The sequence below is a fragment of the Elephas maximus genome, chromosome 20, assembly GCF_024166365.1.
Source record: "Elephas maximus indicus isolate mEleMax1 chromosome 20, mEleMax1 primary haplotype, whole genome shotgun sequence".
In the NCBI taxonomy this organism is placed as follows: domain Eukaryota; kingdom Metazoa; phylum Chordata; class Mammalia; order Proboscidea; family Elephantidae; genus Elephas; species Elephas maximus.
The window spans coordinates 66906018-66931839 of record NC_064838.1 but is presented as its reverse complement, the minus strand read 5'-3'; the positions used below and the strand labels follow the sequence as shown (position 1 = coordinate 66931839).

Genomic DNA, 25822 nt, shown 5'->3' with positions numbered 1-25822 from the left:
TGATTCAGCGACGTTTTCATCAGTAATAAGAGGGTGAGAAACACAGTGTGTGCTCATTAACATATTTATAACTGAGGTTGATTCAAAGTTGTATTAAATATAACAGAGAAGTATAATTTACTAAGCAGATAATATGTATTGTTACTGGTTTTTCCAGTTTTATTAAACTATTTAGAATGTAATTTAATCATTACACATGTAGCAGTAAACTTCAGTGGCTGCCTTTGAAGCTTAATTAATTAGTGAAGTATTTTCAGAAGGAATGAGTTCATTTTATTCTGAATTTATTTATCACATTATTTTAACAAACATGTCACAAAAAGGTTAAAGAACGATGACAACAACAAAAAAAGAACAGCCAGGAAAAACAAGACTTCGAATACATAATATATCACCAAGAAATCATTCATCTTTATTAAGTAAAATAATAATTCTATTTCTACAACAAAACCACTTATAGCTCAGGTTCAAAATAACTCTGAAACGTGAAGTGTCACTGGGTTTATCTTAAGCTGTTGCTACGTGAATGGCCGACCCAAAAGGTGTACCATTCCAGCTCTCAGCAAATCGATTTACTAATCCACCCAAGGCTCTATCAATCCCGGAGCAAATCTTTCCATCTATCACCAAAAACCAGGGTTCCACCTCCATTCAAAAGAACATCAGACATGTCAAATAAATGGAGGGTCCTATTCAAATCTCAGCTCCTTGCTACTTCTGATCTCCACGTCCATCGTTCATACCATCATCTACCTAAATTGAACAAAGCCTGTTGGGTACAACCTGCTGAACTTTCCACCCTCTCCTGAGCCAACAGAAGGTAACAAGCATCACATCTGCCAGTCAGGATGTCAAAACAAACTGCCCATCAAGGCAGGTACTGCATACAAAGTGCGGCACTGGTACCAGATCTGACTACAAGACAGAGATGTTTTATGAGCTAGTTCTGTGAACCTGAGCTGGAAGACTCCCTGCACGTAAATTACTTGAGCTAAGGAGGGGTGGATTCACTCCCAAATCCAACAAACATTTAAACTAGTGACCTATAACACAATGGGTACTGTTTTGGCACTGGGGTACAGAAATCAACAAGGCAACAATGGTCCCTGCCCACGGGGTGCCCACAGGACAGTCACTTATGAGAGCCCTCACCATGAGTTTTCAGAATCCAAGGGAATTCAGGAGACTAGGAATGAGGTTATGAATGCAATTTTATGTAATTGGTATATTAGAAAGTAAAAGACAAATTAGTCCTATTGGAAAAAAAAAAAAAAATCTGCTCCTCTCTTTCAAGATTCTTTGTTTTCTTTTGAGTCAGAAAAATATCCCATAATCTGAATAAAGCATTATATATATATATTAAAAAAGACACATAAAACCAAAAAAGACACATATACACACAAAATCTTATATCCAATTTCAGAAGTTTTATTAGCCCCAAATCGTCGTTCCCAGTACCCAGTGCCGTCAAGTCGATTCCAACTCATAGCGACCCTACAGGACAGAGTAGAACTGCCCCATAGAGTTTCCAAGGAGCATCTGGCGGATTCGAACTGCCGACCCTTTGGTTAGCAGCTGTAGCACTTTACCACTATGCCACCAGGGTTTCCAAATTGTTGTTAGCTGTTATCAGTTTGGCCCTGACTCATGGCAAACCCACGAACAACCGAACAAAATCCTACACCATTCCCACAATAATTTGAGGATCGGATTGTTGCAAACCATAAGGTTTTCATTTGCTGATTTTCAGAAGCAGATGGTCAGGCCTTTCTTCCTGGTCAGTCTTCATTTGAAAGTTCTGCTTCCTGTTCAGCATCATAGAAATAAACACGCCAACCTCCACTGAGGGATGGGTAGTGGCTGTGCAAGACACACACTGGCCAGGAATCAAACCCAGGTCTCTCACATGCAAGGCGAGCATTATAAACCAGAACGCTTATATTGTCTCCTGGTGGGGAAAAGTAATTAACTATGCTTAAATAATTATATTATTACAGAAAGTTATAGAATTTATACACAAAGCCACATCATAGAATGTCAAACTAATCCATTTGGTATAGCATCAGAACACTCACAAATTATTTGTAACAACAAGAACAACTTTGGCTTTGAGATTAAACATCCTGCTTATGAAACCCAAATTGATCACCAGTTCTAATTCACAGTAAAGATGTTGAAGGCCAAGATGATGTATTTTACGTAACAGTGTAGGTTGTGTATGAACACAGATTTCTGACTTTTTCAAACAGGGATTTCTAGTTCCTCTGGAAAAAGACAGAAGTTCTAATGTCAGCCTATATTCAACAAGCTAAATAGCATTTTAGACAATTACTGCTTTTCACCTTCAAGTCATATGTCTGGCCCAGAGAAAAACCTGAGTCTATCCCAAATACGTGCTCTGCACAGCTACAATGTTTATAACAGGGAAAAAACAGAATGAGCCCAAATAGCCACCAACAGGCACTGCTGAAAAAAATCGCCCCATCCACACCATGATCAAAAATTTACCAGAAGTATGTGACACCGAAATACTGCCTTATAAATATTAGACTTGTAATCTCCACAAAAACTGCCCCAAGTCACACAGTTAATAAGCACCCGTGATGGAATTTGAACCCCAAGAACACTCGTGGCACAGTGGGTTAAGCACTCGGCTGCTAACTGAAAGGTTGGCAGTTCGAACCTACCCAGCAGCTCCGTGGAAGAAAGAGCTGGCAATTGACGTCTGTAAAGATTATAGCCTAGAAAACCCTATGGGGCAGCTCTGCTTTGTCACATGGGGTTGCTATGAGTTGAAATAGACTTGACGGCACCTAAGATTAACATCTCAATACAGAGCCTGCGCTACACAGCATTTCAAAAATCATGATGCAGATAGCCACTGTGATGCTTAATGTTATATGTCAACTTGGCGAGGCCGTGATTATGTAATTATTCTCCATTTTGTGATTTGACATAAGGGGAGTGTCCTTGGAGATGTGGCCTGCATCCAGTGTATATAGATGTTCTGGCAAAGCTCCCTTGCTCTGGATCCTGCATCTGACTCGTCATCATCTGACCTCCATTTCTTGGGACGTGAGCCAGCAGCCTGCTGTGTGACCTGCCAGTTCTGTGCTCCTCAGCCCCTGCAACCATGCGAGTCATGCCTGATGCCTGACGCATGGATTTGGGACTTGCAAGTCTCCACAACTGCATGAGCCATTTCCTTGAAATAAATCTCTCTGTATATTCATGTATACATGTTTCACTGATTTTGCTCCTCTAGAGAACCTAGTCCAAAACTGCCACTTCTTGACACTGAAAGACTTCTATCACACAGTAAGTGGAAATAAGCCTATAAAACTATGCAGAGCATACTGGCATTTCTGAAGAATGTCATGTTTCCAAGGGAAAAAAAAAAAAAACAGTTAACCCTGAGGTGAGATTATAGATGATTTGTATTTTTTCTTAACTCATATATTGTTTGAATTATGTTATAATGAACAAATAGTTTGATAATCAAGAAACTGTAAGACTATCTGCATTTTGAAAAGAAAGTTATTTTGTATGCTTTTATGTGAGGCTTTATCCATGTTCCTACTCAGAAAAATTAGGTCTCAGAAATGACACTGAACTAGACTTTTCGTTTTGTTATTTTTTTCCTGATTCTTCCTGATATTGACGTAAAATGAACTAATTTAGAGCTTTTGTAAAATGCAGCAAGATACAGGAAAGAAAAATAGATTTTATTTTTTAAAGAACTGAAAATATTTCAAAACATGGAAAATATTCACAATATACTAAGTGGTAAAGCAGGCAATGAATGTACACTCTTTCTTTTTAAATTATGAATGATTATTTAGTCATCTTTGTTTACAACTGAAACTCCGGGAATTCAAAATTAACATCCTTGCCCGTGAGCTTCTTATATACACACCAGAAAAAGTTTCAACCTTGTGTTCTACATTGTTCTGCTGTGCTCTGTCCAAATGAACTTCTCTAAGCCAGCTGCTGTCCAGTGTCACAGGGATTCTCTTGCCCACGATTTCACCTGGGAAGACCCAGTCTTCACGGATTGCATCATGTGTGGCTGTCTGACTACAGCTCCTGGGATGCTTATGCTTATTTTTTGTATGACTTTTTCAAGTTGGTTTAGGCAGAATTCTCCCTTGAGCAATAAAGACAATGTGTTTTCCACTGAACTTTTTCTCCAGATCACCTACTAGCCTGACTTGGATTTTCTGGAAAGACTTCAGTTGAGGAACAAGAACAAAGATTGTAACAGCTTTCCGACCACCACCAACTTCAATTTCCTTGGCTGTGGTTCTATTCGGCTCCCTCATCTGAGCCTTAAGTCAAGTTCATCTCCAGTTTCAGCAGTGCTTGAGAAAGGCCAGACCAATTCATCCAGCTTTTTGCCATTGGGCTTCACAGTCTTCGTGCTTGAACTGGACATGGCCTTTCCCCTGCTGAGGGGCAGCGTAGAAAGGGAGAACATATACATTTTGATACCAACTATATATAATTTCCTCTCCAAAGACTGGAAGGAAATAGATCAAAATGATAACAGAGATCACTGTTAATAGAAAATGACACCTAAACTCAGAAGAACAAGGCTTGACCACAAGTTCCTTCAATTTCTATCAAGACAGCTCTTGTCTGTATCAAGCTTTCTATCAGGATGACTGTTTTCTTATCTGAACAATAGAGATAATGGTTCTTAACTGCTGTTTCTATGGCAAGACGTTTTAAATAAATGATTAGTTGAGGCAATGCATGCGGAGTGCTTGAAGTACACACGGTGAGCAACTTCCTGAAAAGTTAGTTACCATTATTATCCCAGGGGTTGTTTTTGACAGAGAACTATGGGGAATGTCTCTCACTAATTAACACCTGATTCAAGAGGTCTCCTGAGCGACTTTAGGAATTTGAGTTTGAAAAAAACTCCCCTAAATGATGTGAAAGAAATAAGCACCTGCTGCTACCGTATTTTTACACAAATAACATGTGCCTTCTATATTTGTTTGCCTCCGCCCATGACGTATTTTCATAAGACCACTAGGCCAATTTTTTTTTACATGTTTCTGTAAAAACAAAAAAAATTAGTATAGTGTGCTTACAAAAATACCTAGGAGGACGATGCGGTTGGCAAACAAACAGAGAAGGTGTGCATTATTTGCGTAAAAATTCAGTATTTCCCTGAGCTGTTACCTGTTTCTTCAGTAGGGTCTGCTTCTATAGGTCCTAGTTCCATTCTGGGGCCCCAAGGACTAAGCTGATTCCTTCTCCTATAGGAATGCCTTCATATGTCAAGAACCACTATCACGGTCCACCTACACACCACGGATCATTCTAATCATCTTCTCTCCAGATGAGACAGGCTCACTCACAGCCAATCACAAAACCAGTTTGCCTTCTAGATCCTATGCTTCCATTCCCCAATCCATATCCTCATTCATGCCAGATCTGGGCTCTCCTTCCTCCCTCTGAGCATCTCATCCAGGTTTGCTCACATCCAGGTCTGCTCACATTTCGTCTTCATGGTTACGTGCCATGAATCTCATGCTACGTGATGCCTTGCTCTTAGCTAGCTGACACTGAAGAAGGATCTGATAAGTTTTATTAGTGTATTCAACAGTCATAGAACTTTCTTATTTTGCTCTTCCCCTTATATTAGCATTTGAAGAGGCAGCAATACCTCAACTGAACTGGTAAAATTTCAGGCACTTTTGAGATTGGCTTCATGACCCTCAATCATTCAGTGGCTGGCCTACTAGAAAGAGAGGCCCTGGCATCATCACCAGAATCTACAGATCCCATTATCTGACACCAGATCCAGTCCCTGCTTATATTGTAGGGGTCTAGTAAATTAAGGAAGGAAATAGGGAGAACCTGAGCATGGTGGAAAAACATGGCATTTATGTTAAAAATACACAGCCTTTTTTTTTTTTATATGGGAAAATACACCGTCAATTAAGTTGTTATTTTTCCCATGTTGGTCAAACGGAATGAGTTATAACAACTGGAATTTTATTTTGGAAAATAAAAAATACCTGTTAATTTTGATGCTAACTCTGGTTAAGATTCATTCTGCTGGACTCTTAGGTCCCATGAGGGCAAAGGCCTTGTTTGTCTTGTTGACTATGAAATTCCCAGATGCTTAGCAAAATGCCTGGTTTAACGAACATAGAGGAAGGCACTGGTCTGGGGTGGGGCAGTATGGACAAGAGGGCAGAGGACTCTGGCAACTCCACAGCCCTTCATGTGTGGGCACTGGAGAACCTTCTAGTGAACGAACCCACAGAGAAATGTTGCACACAATTCCCATGGCTTCTGGCTCAGCTCATGAATGAAACTGATAATCTCGATCTAAAATTCCCAAGGCACCCCTTGTGACTCAGCTACAGTGGAGCTCAACTGCTAACTGGAACAATCTGTCTCGGTAGGTTGATGAAATGGTGGTTAATTTAAGAGCTATTGTCTAGAAGAATGGACCCCAAAATAGCCTTTTCTGAGCTGCCCTACTAACCCTCAGCCTCTTAGTATGAGGCAAGAGGCCTAATGTGTTTATCTGGGAATGACTCATTTATTTGGTCTTTCACATCCTTAATACAAGAGGTAGTTTTGGGGGAGGATTTGCTTCTTTAAACGTCCTTTGTATGAATGAATTAAAAGTGTTCATTCTTGGGAATGAGAGTTCCTTACCCTTTTTAAACCAGTGAGCCAACAAGATGTTATGATATGCGAGTGTCTGCTTCCTAATACCAATTACTGGTTACCCTGTCACGAGACTGTTATTTATCAGCGGCCAAGATAGAACAGTGAACAAGATAGAAAAGATCCCTCTCTCTTCAGGAAGCTTACATCCAGTGTCGGAGGGTGGGAGAGGTGGAAGAGAATAAATCAATAAATAATGTCAAATAGTGACAGGCGCTATGAAGAAAATTAAACTGGGTAGTATGAAAGAAAGTGATCGAGTTGGGAGGAAAGACAGCATGCCATGTTGTAATGGTTCGATTAGAAAAGGGATGAGCCATGAGAACGGATAATCCGGGAGAGAACATTCTGGATGGAGGAAACAGCCAGTGCAAGCAGGGTGGGGAGAAGTGGGTAGGCTGCGGCTAGATCAAGTAGGGCTTTGTAGGTCAAGGTAAGATCTTGGGTTTTATTCAACACAAGATGGTAAATCACTGGGAGATTTCAAGCAAAGGACAAATGTAATGTAATTCAAATGCTTATTAAAAAGAAAGCTTTGGTTATGAGATAAAGAGTGGACTGTGGGGGCCAAAAAGACCTTTTAGGAATCTCTGGCAATGGTTGAAGTCAGAGATGGCGACGACTTGAACCAGGGTGGAAACAGTGAAAAGGAAGAAAAACATAAAGAAGAGAGCTCTCCATTGAAGGGACTGTATGAGGCAGCACTTCTCGGTGGTTTTCCTCCTCATTCATCTCACAGGACAAAGAAGAAGAGTTCCCCGGTCAATGGAGTTTACATGAAGATTAAGCAGGTTTCTCTACTGAAATATTTCTCAAGAATCTTACTACACTAGGCCTGTTATCAAGCTGTAAGAGGAAGAAACATGACGCAGCATTTCCCAAACATCTCTGACCACTGAACACCTTTTTACGCAGAGCATTAAGACTGCCTAACAAGAAGCCAGGAAGCATAACTGAGGGGGTCCTTTTCCAAGGGTGCAGCCTAAGTTTGATTACAACGTTTCAGCCATGCATAGCTGTCGTTAGTTGCTGTTGCGCTGATTCAGACTCATGGAGACCCCATGTGTTACAGGGTAGAACTGCACCACAGGGTTTTCTAGCCTGGTGACACAGTGATTAAAGCACTCGGCAGTGAACCGGAAGATCGGCAGTTTGAACCCACCACCTGCTCCGTGGGAAAAAGACATGGCAGTCTGCTTCTGTAAAGATTTACAGCCTTGGAAACCCTATGGAGCAGTTCTACTCTGTCCTACAGGGTCGCTATGAGTCGGAATCAACTTGATGGCAGTGGGTTTGGTTGGTTCTTGAAACTTAACAGAGGCAAATCACCAGGACTTTTTGTCTGCGGTACCGTGGGATGGGTTCAAACCACCAACCTTTAGGTTAGCCCTGCCAATAAGTGAGACAAAGAGTGATGAAAAAGGACACAGACAGATAGACAGGAAGCGGGGAGGAGACAGGGGCAGAGATGGCAGCAGGTTAGAAGTCAGAAGAAACACAGAGTCCAGCTGAGAAATGGCGGGAAACCTCAGGGTGAGTGCTTCCTTCACTCCAGGTCTTCATTGGTTGGAGAAGAGTGGACGCTGAGGCTTCCCTGAAATACTGAACTTTTTAAAGCAACGGACTGAAGGTTTTAACAGGGAGATTCAGAAGGTGAAGCCATATCTGTACAGCAAGAGCTTGGATGTGGAAGTTATTTGACTATTAACCTAAATATCCGTCATATGTTAACCTGAGTTTTAAAGCCCTGTCTTTTAAGACATCCTCAAACACTCAGGAGATGAAATTTACATTTTAAATAAAATAGGATTTTGGAGAATTTCACCAGCTGGTCTCAGTATCCCAGTAAAGGCACCCAGAGCAGTATATGTGTTCAGCTCGGGGCAGGCTGCGTTCTTCCAGTTGGGAGGCTTTGGGAATTTCCTCCCCGCTCCATTCAAGGGGGTAGATGAAATTCGATGCTGGGGACTGTAAGGGGAGAGAGGAAATAGGCTTTCCTTCCATCTCGACTTCTTTCTGTTCGTTATAAATCCTTCTAGCTGTCCCTTCTGAGTGACAGTGTCACTAAAGAACTTGCTAAAGGCTTTAGATTTAAGATGGCTTTAGATTTAAGATGGCTTGAAACCTTTCTGTTCAAGTTTTGATAGACAAAAAAAAAAAAAGGGCGGGAGGGAAGGCCACTGAGCCACATGCCCATAAATCCCCGGACCTGAACTTAAAACACATCTGACGCAGCTGCCTGAGGTCTCTACCTTCAGGGCACAAAGGTCTCCCTAGCCAGCTTTATTTCAGTTCTTGAGCTTGGAAATGGATTCTGAAAAGAACTGTGTTCAAAGCTCTGGGAACAAATGTAAAAAGAAGAAAAAAGGTAAAGCTTATAAAGAATAAAACCAATACCATATCTAGGTAAAGGCTTTTCACCAAATAAATTAGACCCCAGTATAAAAAATGAACTATTACTGCATATGTCCTTTTATTGGAAGGAAGAAGTCACCATGATCATGGCATTAAAATTCCCCCTCAAGAATTTCTGTTAGTCCTTTGGTTGGTTTATTACCTGAATTCTAGTTCTGTCGGGAACTCCTAAGTTGGCCTGGCTCAGTGAGGCACTAGCTACACGGGGCTCTCGAGAACCTGAAATGAAGCCACGAGATGTGCTGACGTGCAAAGCACACAAATACTTAGTGAAAAAGAAAGCAAGAAATATCTCAGTGATTACTTTTTATATTGGTTACATGTTGAGATAACTGGTTGAATGTATTAGGATAAATAGAATAGATTGCTGGAATCAATTTCAACTGTTACTTTTAACTTTTTTAAAAGTGGCTACCAAAATTTTTAAATTACATGTGTGGCTAGCAGTATATTTTCTATCAGACAGCATTACACTAAGTGATAAAGAGTCGACTGGAGTGGTCAACCCAGACAAAACGTGCAGCCATTTCCAGAGACATGTCTAGGCAAAGAGCCGCTAGCATTTTCTATTCTCTTCATCTCTTCTCTCTGTATATTTTACTACTTGTTCAGCCATCTCTGAACATTTGAAGTTTTTTTGTTTGTTTTTTCTTTTCTGTTATACAATAACGTCAGTTAAGATTATAATGAAATTACTTCTACTACATCAGTGGTTCTAAAAACAACCTAAAGCAATGACGAGAAAAACAATGAAATTTCTCATCAAATAAAAAGGGCTACAGTTAAGATTTTGGAGATATCAGTCCCCAGGTGCAAGATTATTCACGTTAAACCTCAGCCAAGTCACTGCACTTCCCAGAAGCTCAGCTGTCCCACGGTGAAGACGGGTATGTTGAGAGCACCTCCCTCATAAGGCTGATAAAAAAGGCTGATACAGGACCTAAAAGAGTGGACACACAGAAGTTCCTGACACAGGTTAAAAAAAAAAAAAAGGTCGCCATCAAGTCAACTCCGACTCACAGTGACCCGATCTGTGTCAGTGTAGAACTGTGCTCCACAGGGTTTTCAATGGCTGGTGTATCAGAAGTAGATCACCAGGCCCTTCTTCTGAGGTGCCTCTGGGTGGACTTGAACCTCTACTCTTTCAGTTAGCAGCCAAGCATATTAACCATTTGCACCACTCAGGGACTCCACCTGACACAGGTACCCAGTGCCGTCAAGTCGTAGCTACAATATCGCCACCAGCAGCACCATCTCTGACACCAACACTACCTTCACAGCTGCCACCACCATCATAGCCACCACGACCACCACAGCCACCACCACCATCATAGCTGCCACCACCACCATCATAGCCACCACGACCACCACAGCCACCACCACCACAGCCACCACCACCACAGCCACCACCACCATCGTAGCTGCCACCACCACCACCACAGCCACCACCACCATCATAGCTGCTACCACCACCATCATAGCTACCACCACCACAGCCACCACCACCATCATAGCTGCTACCACCACCATCATAGCCACCACCACCACAGCCACCACCACCATCACAGCTGCTACCACCACCATCATAGCCACCACGACCACCACAGCCACCACCACCATCATAGCTGCCACCACCACCATCATAGCCACCACGACCACCACAGCCACCACCACCATCGTAGCTGCCACCACCACCATCATAGCCACCACGACCACCACAGCCATCACCACCACCACAGCCATCACCACCATCGTAGCTGCCACCACCACCATCACAGCCATCACCACCACCACAGCCACCACCACCATCATAGCCACCACGACCACCACAGCCATCACCACCATCGTAGCTGCCACCACCACCATCGTAGCTGCCACCACCACCATCATAGCCACCACGACCACCACAGCCACCACCACCACCATTGTAGCTGCCACCACCACCATCATAGCTACCACGACCACCACAGCCACCACCACCATCATAGCCACCACGACCATTGTAGCTGCCACCACCACCATCATAGCCACCACCACCACCATCGTAACTGCCACCACCACCATCATAGCCACCACCACTACCACAGCCATCACCACCACCACAGCCATCACCACCATCGTAGCTGCCACCACCACCATCACAGCCATCACCACCACCACAGCCACCACCACCATCATAGCCACCATGACCACCACAGCCACCACCACCATTGTAGCTGCCACCACCACCATTATAGCCACCACCACCACCACAGCCACCACCACCACCATCATAGCCACCACCACTACCACAGCCACCACCACCATCATAGCCACCATGACCACTACAGCCACCATGACCACCACAGCCACCACCACCACCACGACCACCACCACAGCCACCACGACCACCACAGCCACCACCACCACCACAGCCACCACGACCACCACAGCCACCACCACCACCACCATAGCCACCACGACCACCACAGCCACCACCACCATCATAGCAACCACGACCACCACAGCCACCACCACCATCACAGCCACCACCAACACAACCACCACCATTACCACCTTAACCCTCTCTTTGGTTGTCTGAGGTCCCCGGGTCAATGAGTTTCCACATTAAGAATATCTCCAATTTAACCGAACTTTCTTTTCAGAGAGTATCATCCCCTTGACAGTAATTGTCAGTGCGGTTCAATCAGCTATCAGCATGCTGTGCACCAGTGACACACCATCAAACAACCCTGAGCCGAGTTCACACCTAAGGATGACTGTCATGAGGAGGGCTGTCAGACATCTCCAGGTTGACCACGCCAGGGACCAAGGCTGCTCTCACCTCATGATACCTGTTCTCCGGCTTTGCACAACCAGGCATGAACTTCTCCACTGAGCATGCTCTGAGTACCAAGGCATCCTCAGATGTTCCCCTCAATTAACACAGAAAATACACATTAAAGATCAGCCAGGTGGAAATGAAATATTTCACTAGCAGAAGATGAACTGTTTTGTGCTAAAACGGAATCTTTATTTCAATCAGGTCATTAATTAAATTTCCACCAATTCCCTTGCCATCTGATAGCAGCCATTACAAAGCAAAACACCACTGGCTAAAACAAAGAACAGTAAATTCCAGGTAAACATGAGACAATCTATATTTAACCCTTTCATAGACCATGGGACATTTATGCCTGTGTGACATTTCCTGCCCTTGCAGGTTTAATGGCAGGCATTTGAGCCACTTTAGTACACTTTGGAGTCGTGGCAGATACTGGTGCAACTGCCTAAAAAACAAGCCAAGTCGGTCTGGGCCATATCTGAGTGTTGAGAGCCATTCGTATGAGGGGGTGCTTCCTAGAGAAGTGATTATGGGAATCTTTTGCCTCCTGCACAGTGTGATAAGGCTTGCAAGTATGTTTACTATTTTCTGTGTCCTGTTTTTTCTATTGGGAACGTATAGTTGGCAGCATTTAAGTAAATGAGTTTTTGGGGGGGGCGGATAGTTTGTGATGCACTTCCTGGGCCACGGGACCAATAGGTCTGTGTGTGTGGTGTGCTTCATGGAACACGGATATGGCCCACCCACTCTAAATCAAACTGGTAACAATTATGCACAGCAAGTACAAAGATGATTTAGTATTTCATGTGTATTTCTGGAAAGTTGAGTTAAGATATTTTATGGCTCAAGTGCAGCCATGAAGTGTGAAGCGCCTTGGGACCAATACGCCCTGCATGTGTTTGTGTTTCATGGAACACGGGACTGATATATCCTACTTGCAACTGGTACTCTGATTTTTCAAATAATAAAAAAAGCTACCAACAAACAATGATTCAGCATCCATTCCATTAGTGAAAAAACATGGCATCACCAAAAAAATTCCAAAAGAAAAAATATTTATCCACGAAAGGGTTAACACACCCAACGTTCCATGTGGGTGGAAGTTAGAGCAAGGACAAGAGGTGGTATCTTGAGCTCCATCAACAAAGGCTCCCTCTGTGAACAAAGCAACTTTTCAGAGAACCAGGAATTTAAGTAAAGTACAAGGCAGGTGAAAAGTAAAAGTATGATATGGCCAAAGTCATTTTTAATAGAAAAACCTTTCACCTTTTCTCATGATAGTTCACTCTAATGACAAAGCAAAGTAGTATCATGCTCGTAAAGACACTAAACATTGGCTCTTTGAAAAAGCCAAGATGTCTTTATAACTTCCAAGATAACGGAAACGACAAATCCTCATTGGTATTCTCTGAAAATGTTTATTTGAATGAGACCCCATTTCTTACAAGAAACATGGACTAAAAGAGGAGAAGTCATAAACTGGTATTTCCAAAAGAATGACATTACTGTTACATAAAAATAAATAAATAAAGGGGTGGGCGATAATGGTCATTTAAGTTTGGAAAAATGTTGAGTTAAATTAAAGAGGTTTTTTTCCAATTCAGGACTCTTCAAAGGCTTTGACGTGCTATCGTGTAACATGAATCTTCAGGAGGGCATTTCATGTGTCTAAATTTTATTTCCAACAGAAATGAAGGGATAAATAAAAGGGGTGCATTCCAGCCTAACTCAACACTTAGTCCATGTTTTAGAAGATGTTACTGAACCCAGGGATCCATGCGGGCACTCCATCTTGAGATGGGATGGTCCACACCTGCATTTTCTAGCAGCCTGCCATGTTTGCATCAGTGTAGAGGGAGTGATACCATCATGAGACCATGAGCACAGGAGGGAGAAGGCAGGCAGGCACCGGTCACCTAAACCAAAATCTAAGGATCTAAGGCAAGGTAACTGTCTAACTAGAATGTAACAGAAGCATTCCAGGGAAGAAGCAAGATCTATTTTACAAAATGAAAGGCAAATCAGTAGTCTGAACCTAGGCAGGGAGGCAGACAGAAGCACGTCAAGGTAACATACCTGAAAATGACTTCAGGCCCAAACAGAATATTAGAGTAGGAACTAATCACAGAACAAACTCAACCTAAAACTAGAAACTTTCTGTACCTGGACAATCCTTAATTTGGACAAAGAATGTTGTGCCTTACTATGAGAAAGAAGAACCAAGGAACAGGAACAGACCAGTATCCGGACATATCCAGCTTCCAGATACTCAACATTCTAGGAGCACAGTTGTCACTAAGCAGAGCTCTTTGGGGCATAAACCACTGATGCCATACTATGGACCTAGTTTTAAAAAATACAGGTCCACAAATCTTTTATCTACAATGATGAAATCTCAAAAGCTTTCAAGGACAAAGTGTAGATTTTTTTGGTTGTTGTTAATTTATAATTTTGGTGCAAAGACTAATTGGGTGGGAAAACCTTATGTGCAGAGAGGTGAAGCTACTGGGAGTATTGATTTTTCCCACTTAGTGTGAATATGCATCTGTGTGCATGGAAATATTAATGCATTAAAGGGAGGCAGCCTCAGATCCTCCTGGGTGTCCCCTGCAATATATACGGCATATGCACCACAATACGTTTCTAAAAGATTCTCAGTTTCAAAACATCTGGCCCCAAGGGTTTGGGATAAGGGATTGCAGACCTGTACCATATGGCACAGTATACATGGTATGTATTAGGAAAAATGTCTCTGCTTCTATTTACTTGCTAAGATGCTCTAAACAGAGCTGAAATGAACCAGCTGTGAGTGTCCCTGGAAAGGGCACATACAATCAATATGGATCATTTAAGCTTATTGAAGACTTCAACTCATAAAGCACCAATAAGACTGAATCAACAGCTCTAGCAATTCCTCATTGTAATAAATGAGATTTTAATTACCTCAGACAACAAGCATGCATTGAACCTCTACGTTAATGGAGCTCTCAGAGGTTGTATCTGGAGGTTTTCCTTCGCATTAACTCCAACATCAGTTATTAGTGGCAATACCACATGATGCAATTCCTATTGGTGTTATGAGAAGCTTTATTTAAGTTACCCACCACAGAACATGGAATGCATGTGGAATAGGAAGAAAATTTAGGGGAAGGTAGAAGCCATTATAGGTAACCATGACCGGGCAGATAACAAAAAGCGAGTATAAATGGAAGAACCGAACAGGTCACTCTGACACCACTGTTTTAATTGCTGGAATATTCTGTGTCTTTTGACCACATTAGCAAATTTCTTTTTGCCATGTAAAGTAACATTTTCACAGGTGCCAGAATTAGGGCATGGACATCTCTGAGAAGTCCTTACCCTGCCTACCATAACTCCCATAATGACGTCTATTTATTCCTTAAATTTACCAAGTATGACCTGCCTCAGGGCCGTAGCATATTCCTGGCGAGCTCGAATTCACCTCTTTTGTCTCAATAAATATCACATTCTCCAGAGGCCTTCCATATCCTGGCACAAGATGGTCCTTTCTTTTAGAGGCCATATCACAACAGAAATTATATAGCTACTTATGTGACTGTTCCTTTATCCTTTATTTTCTGTGTCACCACTAGAGTGCAAACACCTTGAGGGCAGCCACCCGGTTTTTCTTGTCCACCTTTGTATCCCAGCGCTGGCAGACAAGAAATAAAATAGGCTGGGCATTACAATCTGACTCCAACGTTCTTTTCCAACTTGAACCGAGCTGTAAAGAATGTTGGCTATTAAAGGGTTTTTGTTTTGTTTTACGAAGACTTTTTTTCCCCTTCTATTAGACTGGATATTTATAAGTGTAGAAACTAAAAGACTGGGCCCAGGATTTCAGCCAGGAGAATACGGAGAGGTCTAATTTCTAAATGTGTGCAGATAAAGTTGTCCTAAATGACCTCAGAGAATTCCTAGGAGGCAGCAAAGCCAATCAAGTTGTGTTTGTTGCAACTTACCTTCGGGGAGCAGAGCCAGCTTCCAGGGAGGCATATACTTCAAAATCAACCTGTAGGCAGCTGTAGAAATTCCCAAGGTCATGACTTTGCCTCAGGTGGGGTCAAAGAGAATGAGTGACAGAAATGCTGTTATGTGTAAGGCAAAGCGCAAGCTGAATACCTGGGCACGTTTCCTCTCCAAAAACTACAAGATGATGGAACTTCTCAAGAGATGCATCCTCATTATTCAAATGTGTTTAAACCTAAACCATACAAGAAAGAGAGGCTCAATTCTACCAAACGCACTACTTTCTCTGCTCCGGAGTCTCACCACCACAGCACTACCGACATTTGGGGCCAGATAATTCTTTCTTGTTGGCGCTGTCCTGTGCATTGTAGGGTGTTTAGCAGCATCCCTGACCTCTACTCACTGGATGCCAGTAACAAACGATTGCCCCCAATTGTGACGACCAAAAACATCTCCAAGTCCTGATACATGCTACATCATGGAGGACCTTGAAAATGTTACTCTGGCTGAAAGAAACCAGGCACAAAGGGACAAATATTGTATGATCCTACTTATATGAAATAGGCAAGAATATAGACCAAAGCTTTTTAGGGGTAGGAGGGCAGGGGAAAGGAGGAGTCATTGCTTAGAGGGCACTGAGTTTCTGCAGAATAATTTGGAAAAGGACAGTGATAATGGTTGTACAACATGATGAACGTAGTCAACGTCACTGAATTACACATGTAAAAATTGTTGAGTTGGCAATGTTTGGTAATATACATATTTTACCACAATAAAAAAAAAGTGAAGAAAAAGTCTCTAGGCACTGCCAAATGTTCCTTGGGGGGGCAACACTGTCCCAGGCTGAGAACCCTGCTCTAGTCTACCTCTCCCAGTGGACTCCTCAACAATGACTCTTTCCTGGCCCTCCATGCACAATGGACACAGACAAACGAATAATGCCCCAGTGTTGATAAATTAAAATTTTTTTTACTTTCTTAGAAAACAATTTAGGTATGTGGAAAGAAATAAACCAAGTTTGAGATATACAAACGGTACAAAAATCTCAGGAAGAGCTGGAGTTAATAAAGAGTTCAAGTAAAGGATATTTACATAAAATATTACCGGCACGTTTTGGGCTAAAAGTGAGCAGCTGTTTTGTATATATTTTAAAGTTAAATTTGATCTAGTTACCTTTCATCTGTAAAAATCAAGTTCCTCCAAATATATCCACTAAGTAATTTAATGTGTTTATCACATCCAAAAAAAAAAAAGCAAGCTATGAACCAGATGGGGTTCTGTGAGGAACCCAATTAATACAGGCAGCTTCACCATCTGACATTACTTACAAGAAAAAAATCCAAACAAGGTGGCCAAACAATAAGCCTGAGCATTGTTGCTGCCATTTCAAATTCGTTTCTGAATTCAAAGACTCTCTTTGAGCAAAGGAAAACTGAAATATTCAGTTAAAGTTGTAAGCTTTCAGAAGAAACTACACCCTACTGGATGCATCTTTCCAGAATCCAGGGTAAAGAGGAGACAGGCCCATCTCGGCATTACGGGCAGTGATGTGATTATGAATGAGGTCTAAGTTTCCAGTTCCTAGCCCCAAAGGTCTTCTGTTCCAATGTAGCAGCAGCCAGATTAAGTTTTCAAGCTTTCAAGCACAGGTCTTTAGTCCAGAACAACATTCACTGAACAAATGGCAACCCAGTTCTAAGACAAAGAGGCTTCAGAGCAAAGTTGGCTGTACGCAAGCCACTCCCTCAATTCACAACTCAATGGGAACCAGTCAACGAGGTCAGAAAGGAAAACCCCACACCTAAAAACACGATGTAATTTGCTTCTAGGAATCAAGTTTTCTAAGTGCAAATAAAGCTCAGACTTCTAAGAAATGATTCATTCAAATTAAAGGGAGGAGAGGCCATTAAGTGGAAACCTTACTCATGCTACACATAATTAGTGTGATTAGGACAGGAAACATCACAGAGAGAGAGGTCCTAACACAGGAAAAAATTTGGTAATGAAAATTTGTCAGCTAAACAAGAGTATGAAGTATTTTCTCAGAGTAACAATCTCCAGCTTCTCTGACAGTCGTGGATAACACACACGCACAGACACACACACACACAAGTGCACATGAGCACCTATAAATGTTGGAAGTACAGTCCATTGCAGACCCTTATCGGGAACGTCTAACCAGAGCCCTGGGCCTGGAACATTCACTGATAGTGGAAGCTGGGTACTAAGCCTCCGACTGTCTTAGTTTCTTTTTCTTCCTCCTTAAAAAAAAAAAAAAAAATTTTTTTTTTTATCAGGGAAACTCCTTCCCTGCTCTAGATACCCAGCAAATCTTTGCACTGTTCATTTCATGTGTGCCTCATACAGCAGTTGGCCAATCTCATTGTTGTATCTTTTCCCAGTGGGGAAGGAATGGGTTCCTTTGCCTGCAGCACAGGAGAGGGGTGAGTGCAGACCACCAGGCCAGTACTGGCTGTGGAGTGAGACCCACTGGCCATGGGGGACTGACACCCACATATAGAACTGATTGTTATCTGACTCTTCTCTATGGGAGTAACACGTTATTCCAACCAGTACCTGTGTGAATCGTGTCTTTCTTAGAGACCTTGGCTCGACAACAAAGAAATAATTGACTTTCTCCTTTTGTAGGAGTTGTTCACCTAAGTTTCAGGGATGCCTAATAGGCCCATGAATGGGTTTGGGGAGCAGGGAGGAGTTATGAAGCCTTATAAATTTTACATAAACCTATGCACAGATATAAACATGCCTCTTCTATGTGAAGGGCATCCAAAGCACTCATCAGATTCTTTAAGCAGACCATGGCTTAACAGAAGCTACGAAACACTAAGAGTGAAAATTTTCCTTGCCCATTTCACACCTCTGATGAAAAGATACTTCCAATGAGACAAATATTCAAAGGCCTACCACATTTCAGTCCAGCCACAGGTGTGAACCTGTACCATAGAAGGCTTATAACATGGGAACCCCAATATATTTCTTGCATATCATTTACTTACTTGTTTTTTGTGAAAACTTACACAGCAAAAGATAAACCATTTCAACAAATTCTAAGTGTACAATTCAGTGATACTGCACACATTTTCCAAGTTGGGCAAATATCCTACCTTTTTGCAAATTATGCCACAAAATTAACGTGGGTTCACTGCCCCCTAAGCTTCCTATCTAACCTTTCTGAGTTGCTGTTGTCAGTTTGATCCCAGACATGCATACAGAAATAAGATCATAAATGCTGGGGAGTCTCAATATTTATAAAAATAAAAGAATATTCCCACTGACTGTGATTAAAAGCAATGGAAGGGGTGTGTTATCCCCACCAAATGTTAATAAAGAAGTTTTGAAACCTGCTCCCTGCCTCACCCCTGCTCTGAGAACATACACTCAGCACATAACCAGGTTGCGCCCATACCCTCCCTGTTCCTGGCAGCATGAATCTGTGAGAAAACCAACACAGGGAAGCAAAATGTCACCATCAACTCCCAGCAAAGCCAACAGGACTCATGCCACCTATGGCCACAGCCACTTTCTGAACAGCTGGTAGGAGCAAAAAAACACTCAGAGCGACTTCCCTACTGAGAGAAGGTTTTGCGATGTCTCTTAATATGTCAACTAACTTTTCTCTAAAGGGTGCAAATGAAATCACCCCAGTTTCCTATAAAATGTCACCTTTAGAAAGCAGGGTTTCAGAAGGGGGTAGTAAACAGAAACTGTGTCAAAGAAGCAAATGGCTGAAAATCATTGACCTGGGGCGAGTCTGCTCAAATCATGACGTCTATGACTTCTATGCATTTTTCTACTTGAACGAAGACGAGGCACTTGAGGGTAGACAGCCGCCTGCCACGCTGTAGACAAAGGATTTCCAGAGACAAAGGTAGGTACCACAAGAGTTTCATGTGAAAAACGGGGATAAAAAACATGGCATCTCATTAACGTAAAGACCCAAGGCAGTCTGAGATCTCAAGTTTCTCTCACCTCGACGGGAAACCGCCTGCCATTGATGCTGTGTTCAGAGCCTGCCGAGCCATTGCTGTGGCCCCAGTGAAATTCCACCTTCTCAGCTTTAAATCTCCCGGGCAGGCCTGCGCCGCTGACAAAGTAGTCATCTTTCAGAAGGATGGCCACTGTGTAAAACGGGAGGGAAGGAAGGAAAAGAAAGTGAGTTTCAAAACCAAACTCTAAGGATCCCTTACGTTGTGCCTGATAAAGTTTACAATGACCATGACGTGAATTAGCTCCTTATGTAGCTTTTTTTTTGTGTGGGAGGGGGTAGCTATTTAAACAAAACAAGTCAAAAACAGCCGTCTGAATAAATCTGCACGTTTTTTGCTGCAGACTGCCGGGGTCACTGCTGTCGTTTTTAGCTGGTTCAGGGTCAGCTCCCGACTCAAGGGGTCCCCACACACAAGAGAACAAAACAGTAGCCAGTCCTACACCACCTCCGTGGCCAGCTGCACGTCTGATCCACAGAGTTTTCACTGGTTCATTTTTGAAGTAGATCACCAAGCCTTTCTTCCTAGACCACCTCAGTCTGGAAGCACTGCTGAGATCTGCTCAGCATTGTAGAAGACACAAGCCTCCGCTGACACACGGGTGGTGGCTGCACGTGAGGTGCAGAGACTGGGAATCAAATCCGAGTCTCCTCCACAGAGGACAAGAATTCCATCACCGAACCCCCACTGATTCCTGGGGTCACTGATACTGTCTTGTGCTGCTGTGAGAAGAGCCTGGCTCATGGCGACCCCATGTGTCATGGGTGACACATGACGTCACTAAACTGGCTCTAAATCACGACAAATCCCAGGGAATGGTTTCAGAATTTCTTATCCATTTAACAGATGAAAAAAAGGAGACAATGACAAAACATGTCTCTCTGAGTCACTGATCAAAATTATCTGGAGAGTGATTTTTTAAAGCACTGATTCCTGTGATTACCCCAAGATTCAAGGACTGGAGTGAGATGGGTAAATATATGAAAAGCCAGACATGACAGTTATGGTTCTTTGATCAGAAAACTTAGGCAACGTAACAGGAAATCAAATTTCAGTGTTCTCCAATATGAAGGCAACAACAGCGGTGAAACGTCGGGGACTGGGGTTGTCATTTACAGCATCTGATAACACAGCCAGGACAGTGCAGTGCAGAATCTACTCATTAAAAACTGATTTCGACTCATAGCGACCCTACAGGACAGAGCGGAACTTCCCCACAGTTTCCAAGGAGTGCCTGGTGGATTAGAGCGGGTGACCTTTTGGTTAGCATCTTTAACTCTTAACCACTATGCCACCAGGGTTTCTCAAATATTAGCACCTAGCTAGATTCACTTTACTACTTTTTTAAAATTCTAATCGCCTCGACAGCAACGGGTTTAAGCATGGGGGAATTTCTCTTAGCTCACCAATAGAACACATCCACAGCACAGGGAACCTCAGCCAATTCAAACCCGAAATTTCAAAAACACATCCCTCTCCTTTGAAAGAAGACCTGGTGGCTCGAGGGTTAGGCGTTCCGCTGCCAACCAAAAAGGTCAGCAGTTCAAATCCACCAGCCATCCCTTGGAAACCCTATGGGGCCGTTCTACTCTGTCCTATAGGGTGGCTGTGAGTTGGAACCTGGGAAAGAGAAACTGAGAACCAATAACTTAGCTTTCCACTAGCAGAAGGAAAAACTCTTTTTCAAAAAAAAAAAATAACAAAAGTAGTTGTTAAAATGCCTAAAAAACGGATTCTATTTTACAAGTGCTGCAGTCCCTGGTTTATGTTCTCTGAAGTGGCTGAACTCATTCATTCATTTATTCAACAAATACTTATTGACTGCTAAGTATGTATAAAAAAATACACTGAATGGTTGTGATCAAAAGCCACGCTGAGTAAGCCATGGGAAAGTGCTCAGATCCCCTCACTGTACCTTCTTCCTGAAGAGATCCCAGTTAGAGCTTGGGCGGAAATCCCACATAAAAATTAGGTTTCCATAAAAGATAAGGACTAGACTAACGACCCACATCTAAAACAGTGCAATTAGTTTCAGCACTTTTCTTTATAAAGGAGTGAAGGAATCTTGCTCGTGTAAATCCTTTTTTATTGCATTCAAAAGGCAGTTTTTTTTACCAACTTTGAAAAATATACAACGAGCTTTCAATTAGCGGCACAGTGAATTAAGTGATAAAATGATTTAAGTGTTTCTTATGGCAATTAAAGACAACACGGCATTGTTCCACATTTATTTATTTATTTTTTAGTCATTATTTCAGAACAGGGGTCAGCAAGCATCCTGCAGAGGACCAAACAGTAAATATTTTTTGGCTTTGTGGGCCATATGGTTTCTGTTGCAGCTATTCAACCCAGCCTTTGTAGCCCAGAAACACTCATCGATAGCATACAAACAAATGGGAGAGGCTGTGTTCCAATAAAGCTTTATTTACAGATGTGGAAATTTGAATTTGATATAATCTTCATGCGTTGGTAAATATTATTCTTTTAATTCTTTTTTCTTCAAACATTTAAGTATGTAAAAACAAGCAGTGGGGTTGTCATTTGGTGACCCCTATTTTGGAAGTTAAAATATTACAATTATACCAAGCATATACTTTTAGTTCCAATGTCAAAACATGTAGGAATTAGCTCTGCCATGTCTTAAACACTGCTGATTGCTCTCAGCCTGCTATAAATTCCACACATAACATTTTGCATCAGAAGGACGAAGGCAGAGCGTTTTGAGTGCATCTGTTACAATGTACCCAGGGACTCAGCAGCATCTTATAAATATTTGATTTTACCTAAATCATTTATGTCTCTGTCAGGGGTCATTTTCCTTGTTTTATATGAATAATTAAAAGCATAATTAGGAAGCTGTACAATCTGAAGCATTAATCTCGTTTTTCATTTCACAGTCTCTCTCGCTGGAGCACACGCACGCATCCCCCTTCTGAAAACACTTAAATTTGTGTTTACATAGGAAACAGGAAAGCAAGAACTTTCCCGGCCATCATGGACCAAATTTCTGATGACTGCATCTAGCCCTGCTGTTTTAAAGCAGAATGGGCTGAATGAAGGTGGTAACCACAGACCCAGAATGTCTCTGAGCAGGAGCTTGAGAGATGGCCAGACCTGGGTTGAAATCCTGTCCTGTCACTTAACAGTAAAGCGCCCTTGAGCGGGTGACCCGACTTCCTCCTGCCCCAGTTTCCAGTCCTGTTTAAACGGGGATAATAACAGTGTCTACTTTGTGAGGCTATTTTGACTCCTGAAGGAAACCACACACAGAAAGTACTTAACACAGTGCCAGAAATGCAGTGAGCACTCACTCAATGGCTGCTATTATCCAGCTCATTTCTAGTGACGTGGGCGGAGCTGGTGTGCAGCGCAGACGGGCGACCACACAGGTATAACTCTGTTTTCAGGTGGAGCCATCTTAATGCAATACCGTCATTCCGTAGAATAGTAAGTGTCATTAGGTAGGGACAACAGCAAGGACAGTTACGTCCCAAATGCCACACGGGAGGAGGTGGTAATTGCTGGGCAGATGCTTTAAATTTGTTAAAGCAGAGTAAGAAAGGGGTTTCCTTTTCTTGATTATTTCAGTCCTTTCGACCACATCAAGGAAGAGAAAATCTTAGTTTGGTGCTACATCTCCCTGATACTCCTTCACGCGCCCTTTCACCCAGGAGTAAGCACTGAGCTAGAATTTCTTAACTTCCATAACTCTGATTTACTCTCACAGGATACACATATTTTTTAACAGTCAGTCCAGTACTGTCAAACAGCACTGGTTTTTCCATTTATGGTGTTGATAAATCTTCTTTTAAAATCAGTTCATTTAATTAAAATAAAGTTAGCCAATTGAAATAAAAAGAATAAGTGAATACTACTAAAATAACAATAAATAATGAATCTTAATTCGAACTTAAAAACAAAAGTAGTAACAGCAGCATCTGGGTAAGGTGAAAATTAGGAAGGTAACGGGCAAAGAGCTGAAGACTGGGAAACAACAAGATAGGGTGGGAGGCAGAAAATCCATCAACTAGCCCTTCTGGTCTTTAAATGGCTAATACGGATCGAGAGGGAATCCAAGCAGAATGCCAGAAGCAGTAGAAGCAGGTGCCAAACCGAACCAAGCCCGTTGCCATCAAGTCAATATCGACTCATAGCGACCCTATAGGACAGAGTAGAACTGCCCCATAGAGTTTCCAAGGAGCAACTGATGGATTTGAACTACTCACCTTTTGGTTAGCAGCTGTAGCTGTTAACTACTACAAAGAAGCAGGTAGGAGGTTCAAATTCAGGATTTCTTAACCCTGAGTCCAACAAGCTTTTGGGTTTAGTGACACAAGAAGTCTAGAGAATGAGAAGACAGTGAGCAGCTTATCTTTATCCCAAGAGAAATGGGAAGTCCCTGATACACCCAAGAGAGATAATGAGGAAGAAAGAGGGAGAGACCGCTCCTTTGGACTGTATGGAGTAGGAGGTAGGCAACAGTGGCTGGCAGAAACTTAGGTTATGTTAGGGCAGCAAGTCCAGAAAAGAGACGCTGAACACGTTGAGTGAGAGCAGCCTCACCTATCCAAGGGCTGTCAAGTCTTCAGACTGTCCTGGGTCTCCGTGAGCTCACTGCTGAACTGAGCAAGGTGAACAAGTGGCACTAGCTGTCCCTTTAACCACCTGAGACACGACAAATAACAGTCTAGCAGAGGGTTCTATGCCCTAAACAAAGGGGGACCCTTCAAAATAAACTTCAAAGTTCAGAAAACTGGTAAATGAAGCTTCTGCCTACCCAGAAACCTGAATGCAAGGGCTGGGGTGGTGGGGATAACAGAACAGAAACGGAGCTTAAAAGACAGAAAACAGAGCTTGCAGTTTGTGTAGACAAAGGGAGACCCCAGTGAAATAGCTCCAACTGGAATTCCAGGGTTCAGATAAGACTGAATGAACTCGAATGAACTAGATGAATGAACCAAAGAATTTGGGCCTTTGGAAGACAAACACTTAAGAGGTGAAGAGCCAAAGCATACTTTTTTTTTTTCCTTCCAGTTGTCACCAAGTTGATTCCAACTCATAACGATCCCACGTGTGTCAGAGCAGGACTGTGCTCCATAGGGTTTTCAATGGCTGGTTTTTGGGAAGTAGATTGCCAGGGCTTTCTTCCAAGGCTCCTGAGTAGACTCAAATTTTCAGCCTTTTGGTTAACAGCTGAGCTTGTTAACCCAGACTTAGCATGCCCCAAAAGGGTGAACTTTTCTTTTTAAACTTAATTTACTTTTTTGTGCAATCTGGAGTTAATGAGAGATGCCCTAGGTTATTACAAAGTTGGGGTTGGACGTTCTCAATGGAAATGATGCTGAACACCTAGATGTTTCTAAACATCTGTCTCCTTGGCTGAAATTTTTACTTTAATCAAAAGCTTGGCAGCCTCTGTGTAAGGGAAATGACCAATTCATTAGTAACAAAACAAAACTCAGCTCAAAATAAACCAGGACCCAGGAGTGATGCCCTCACCTGGCCTGTCTGTGGTGCCCCATATTTATATCTATTAAGGATCATTCCTACCATCTGGCTGTCAGTTTGTCATGCTGTGGTGGCTTACGTGTTGCCATGATGCTGGAAGCTATGCCCCTCGTATTTCAAATACCAGGAGGGTCACCTATGGTAAACAGGTTTCAGTGGAGTTTCCAGACTAACACAGTCTAGGAAGAAAGGCTTCGCAATCTACTTCTCAAAATTAGCCAGTGAAAACCCTAAGAATCATACAATATTGTCTGAGATTTCAACTCACTAAATTACTTTGGACCTATCATCAGGGGCAACCAATCGCTGGAGAAGGATATCGTGGTTGGTAAAGTTGAAGGGCTGTGAAGGTGAGAGATTGTGTCAACGAGATGGACTAACA

The 25822-nt window shown here is 42.4% G+C and overlaps 1 protein-coding gene and 1 pseudogene across 4 annotated transcripts in view; both read right to left on the bottom strand.

The window, feature by feature from the left end:
* The window catches only part of PTPRG (protein tyrosine phosphatase receptor type G), an 823034-nt gene that overhangs the window by 315358 nt on the left and 481854 nt on the right, over nt 1-25822 (bottom strand). For all 4 annotated transcript variants that reach the window (XM_049861696.1, XM_049861694.1, XM_049861693.1 and 1 more), the window contains one exon: nt 19916-20064. In XM_049861696.1, the coding sequence (XP_049717653.1) occupies nt 19916-20064 (149 nt within the window). The remainder of the gene's footprint in view (nt 1-19915; nt 20065-25822) is intronic.
* LOC126063493 (40S ribosomal protein S7-like) lies at nt 3744-10366 on the bottom strand (annotated as a pseudogene).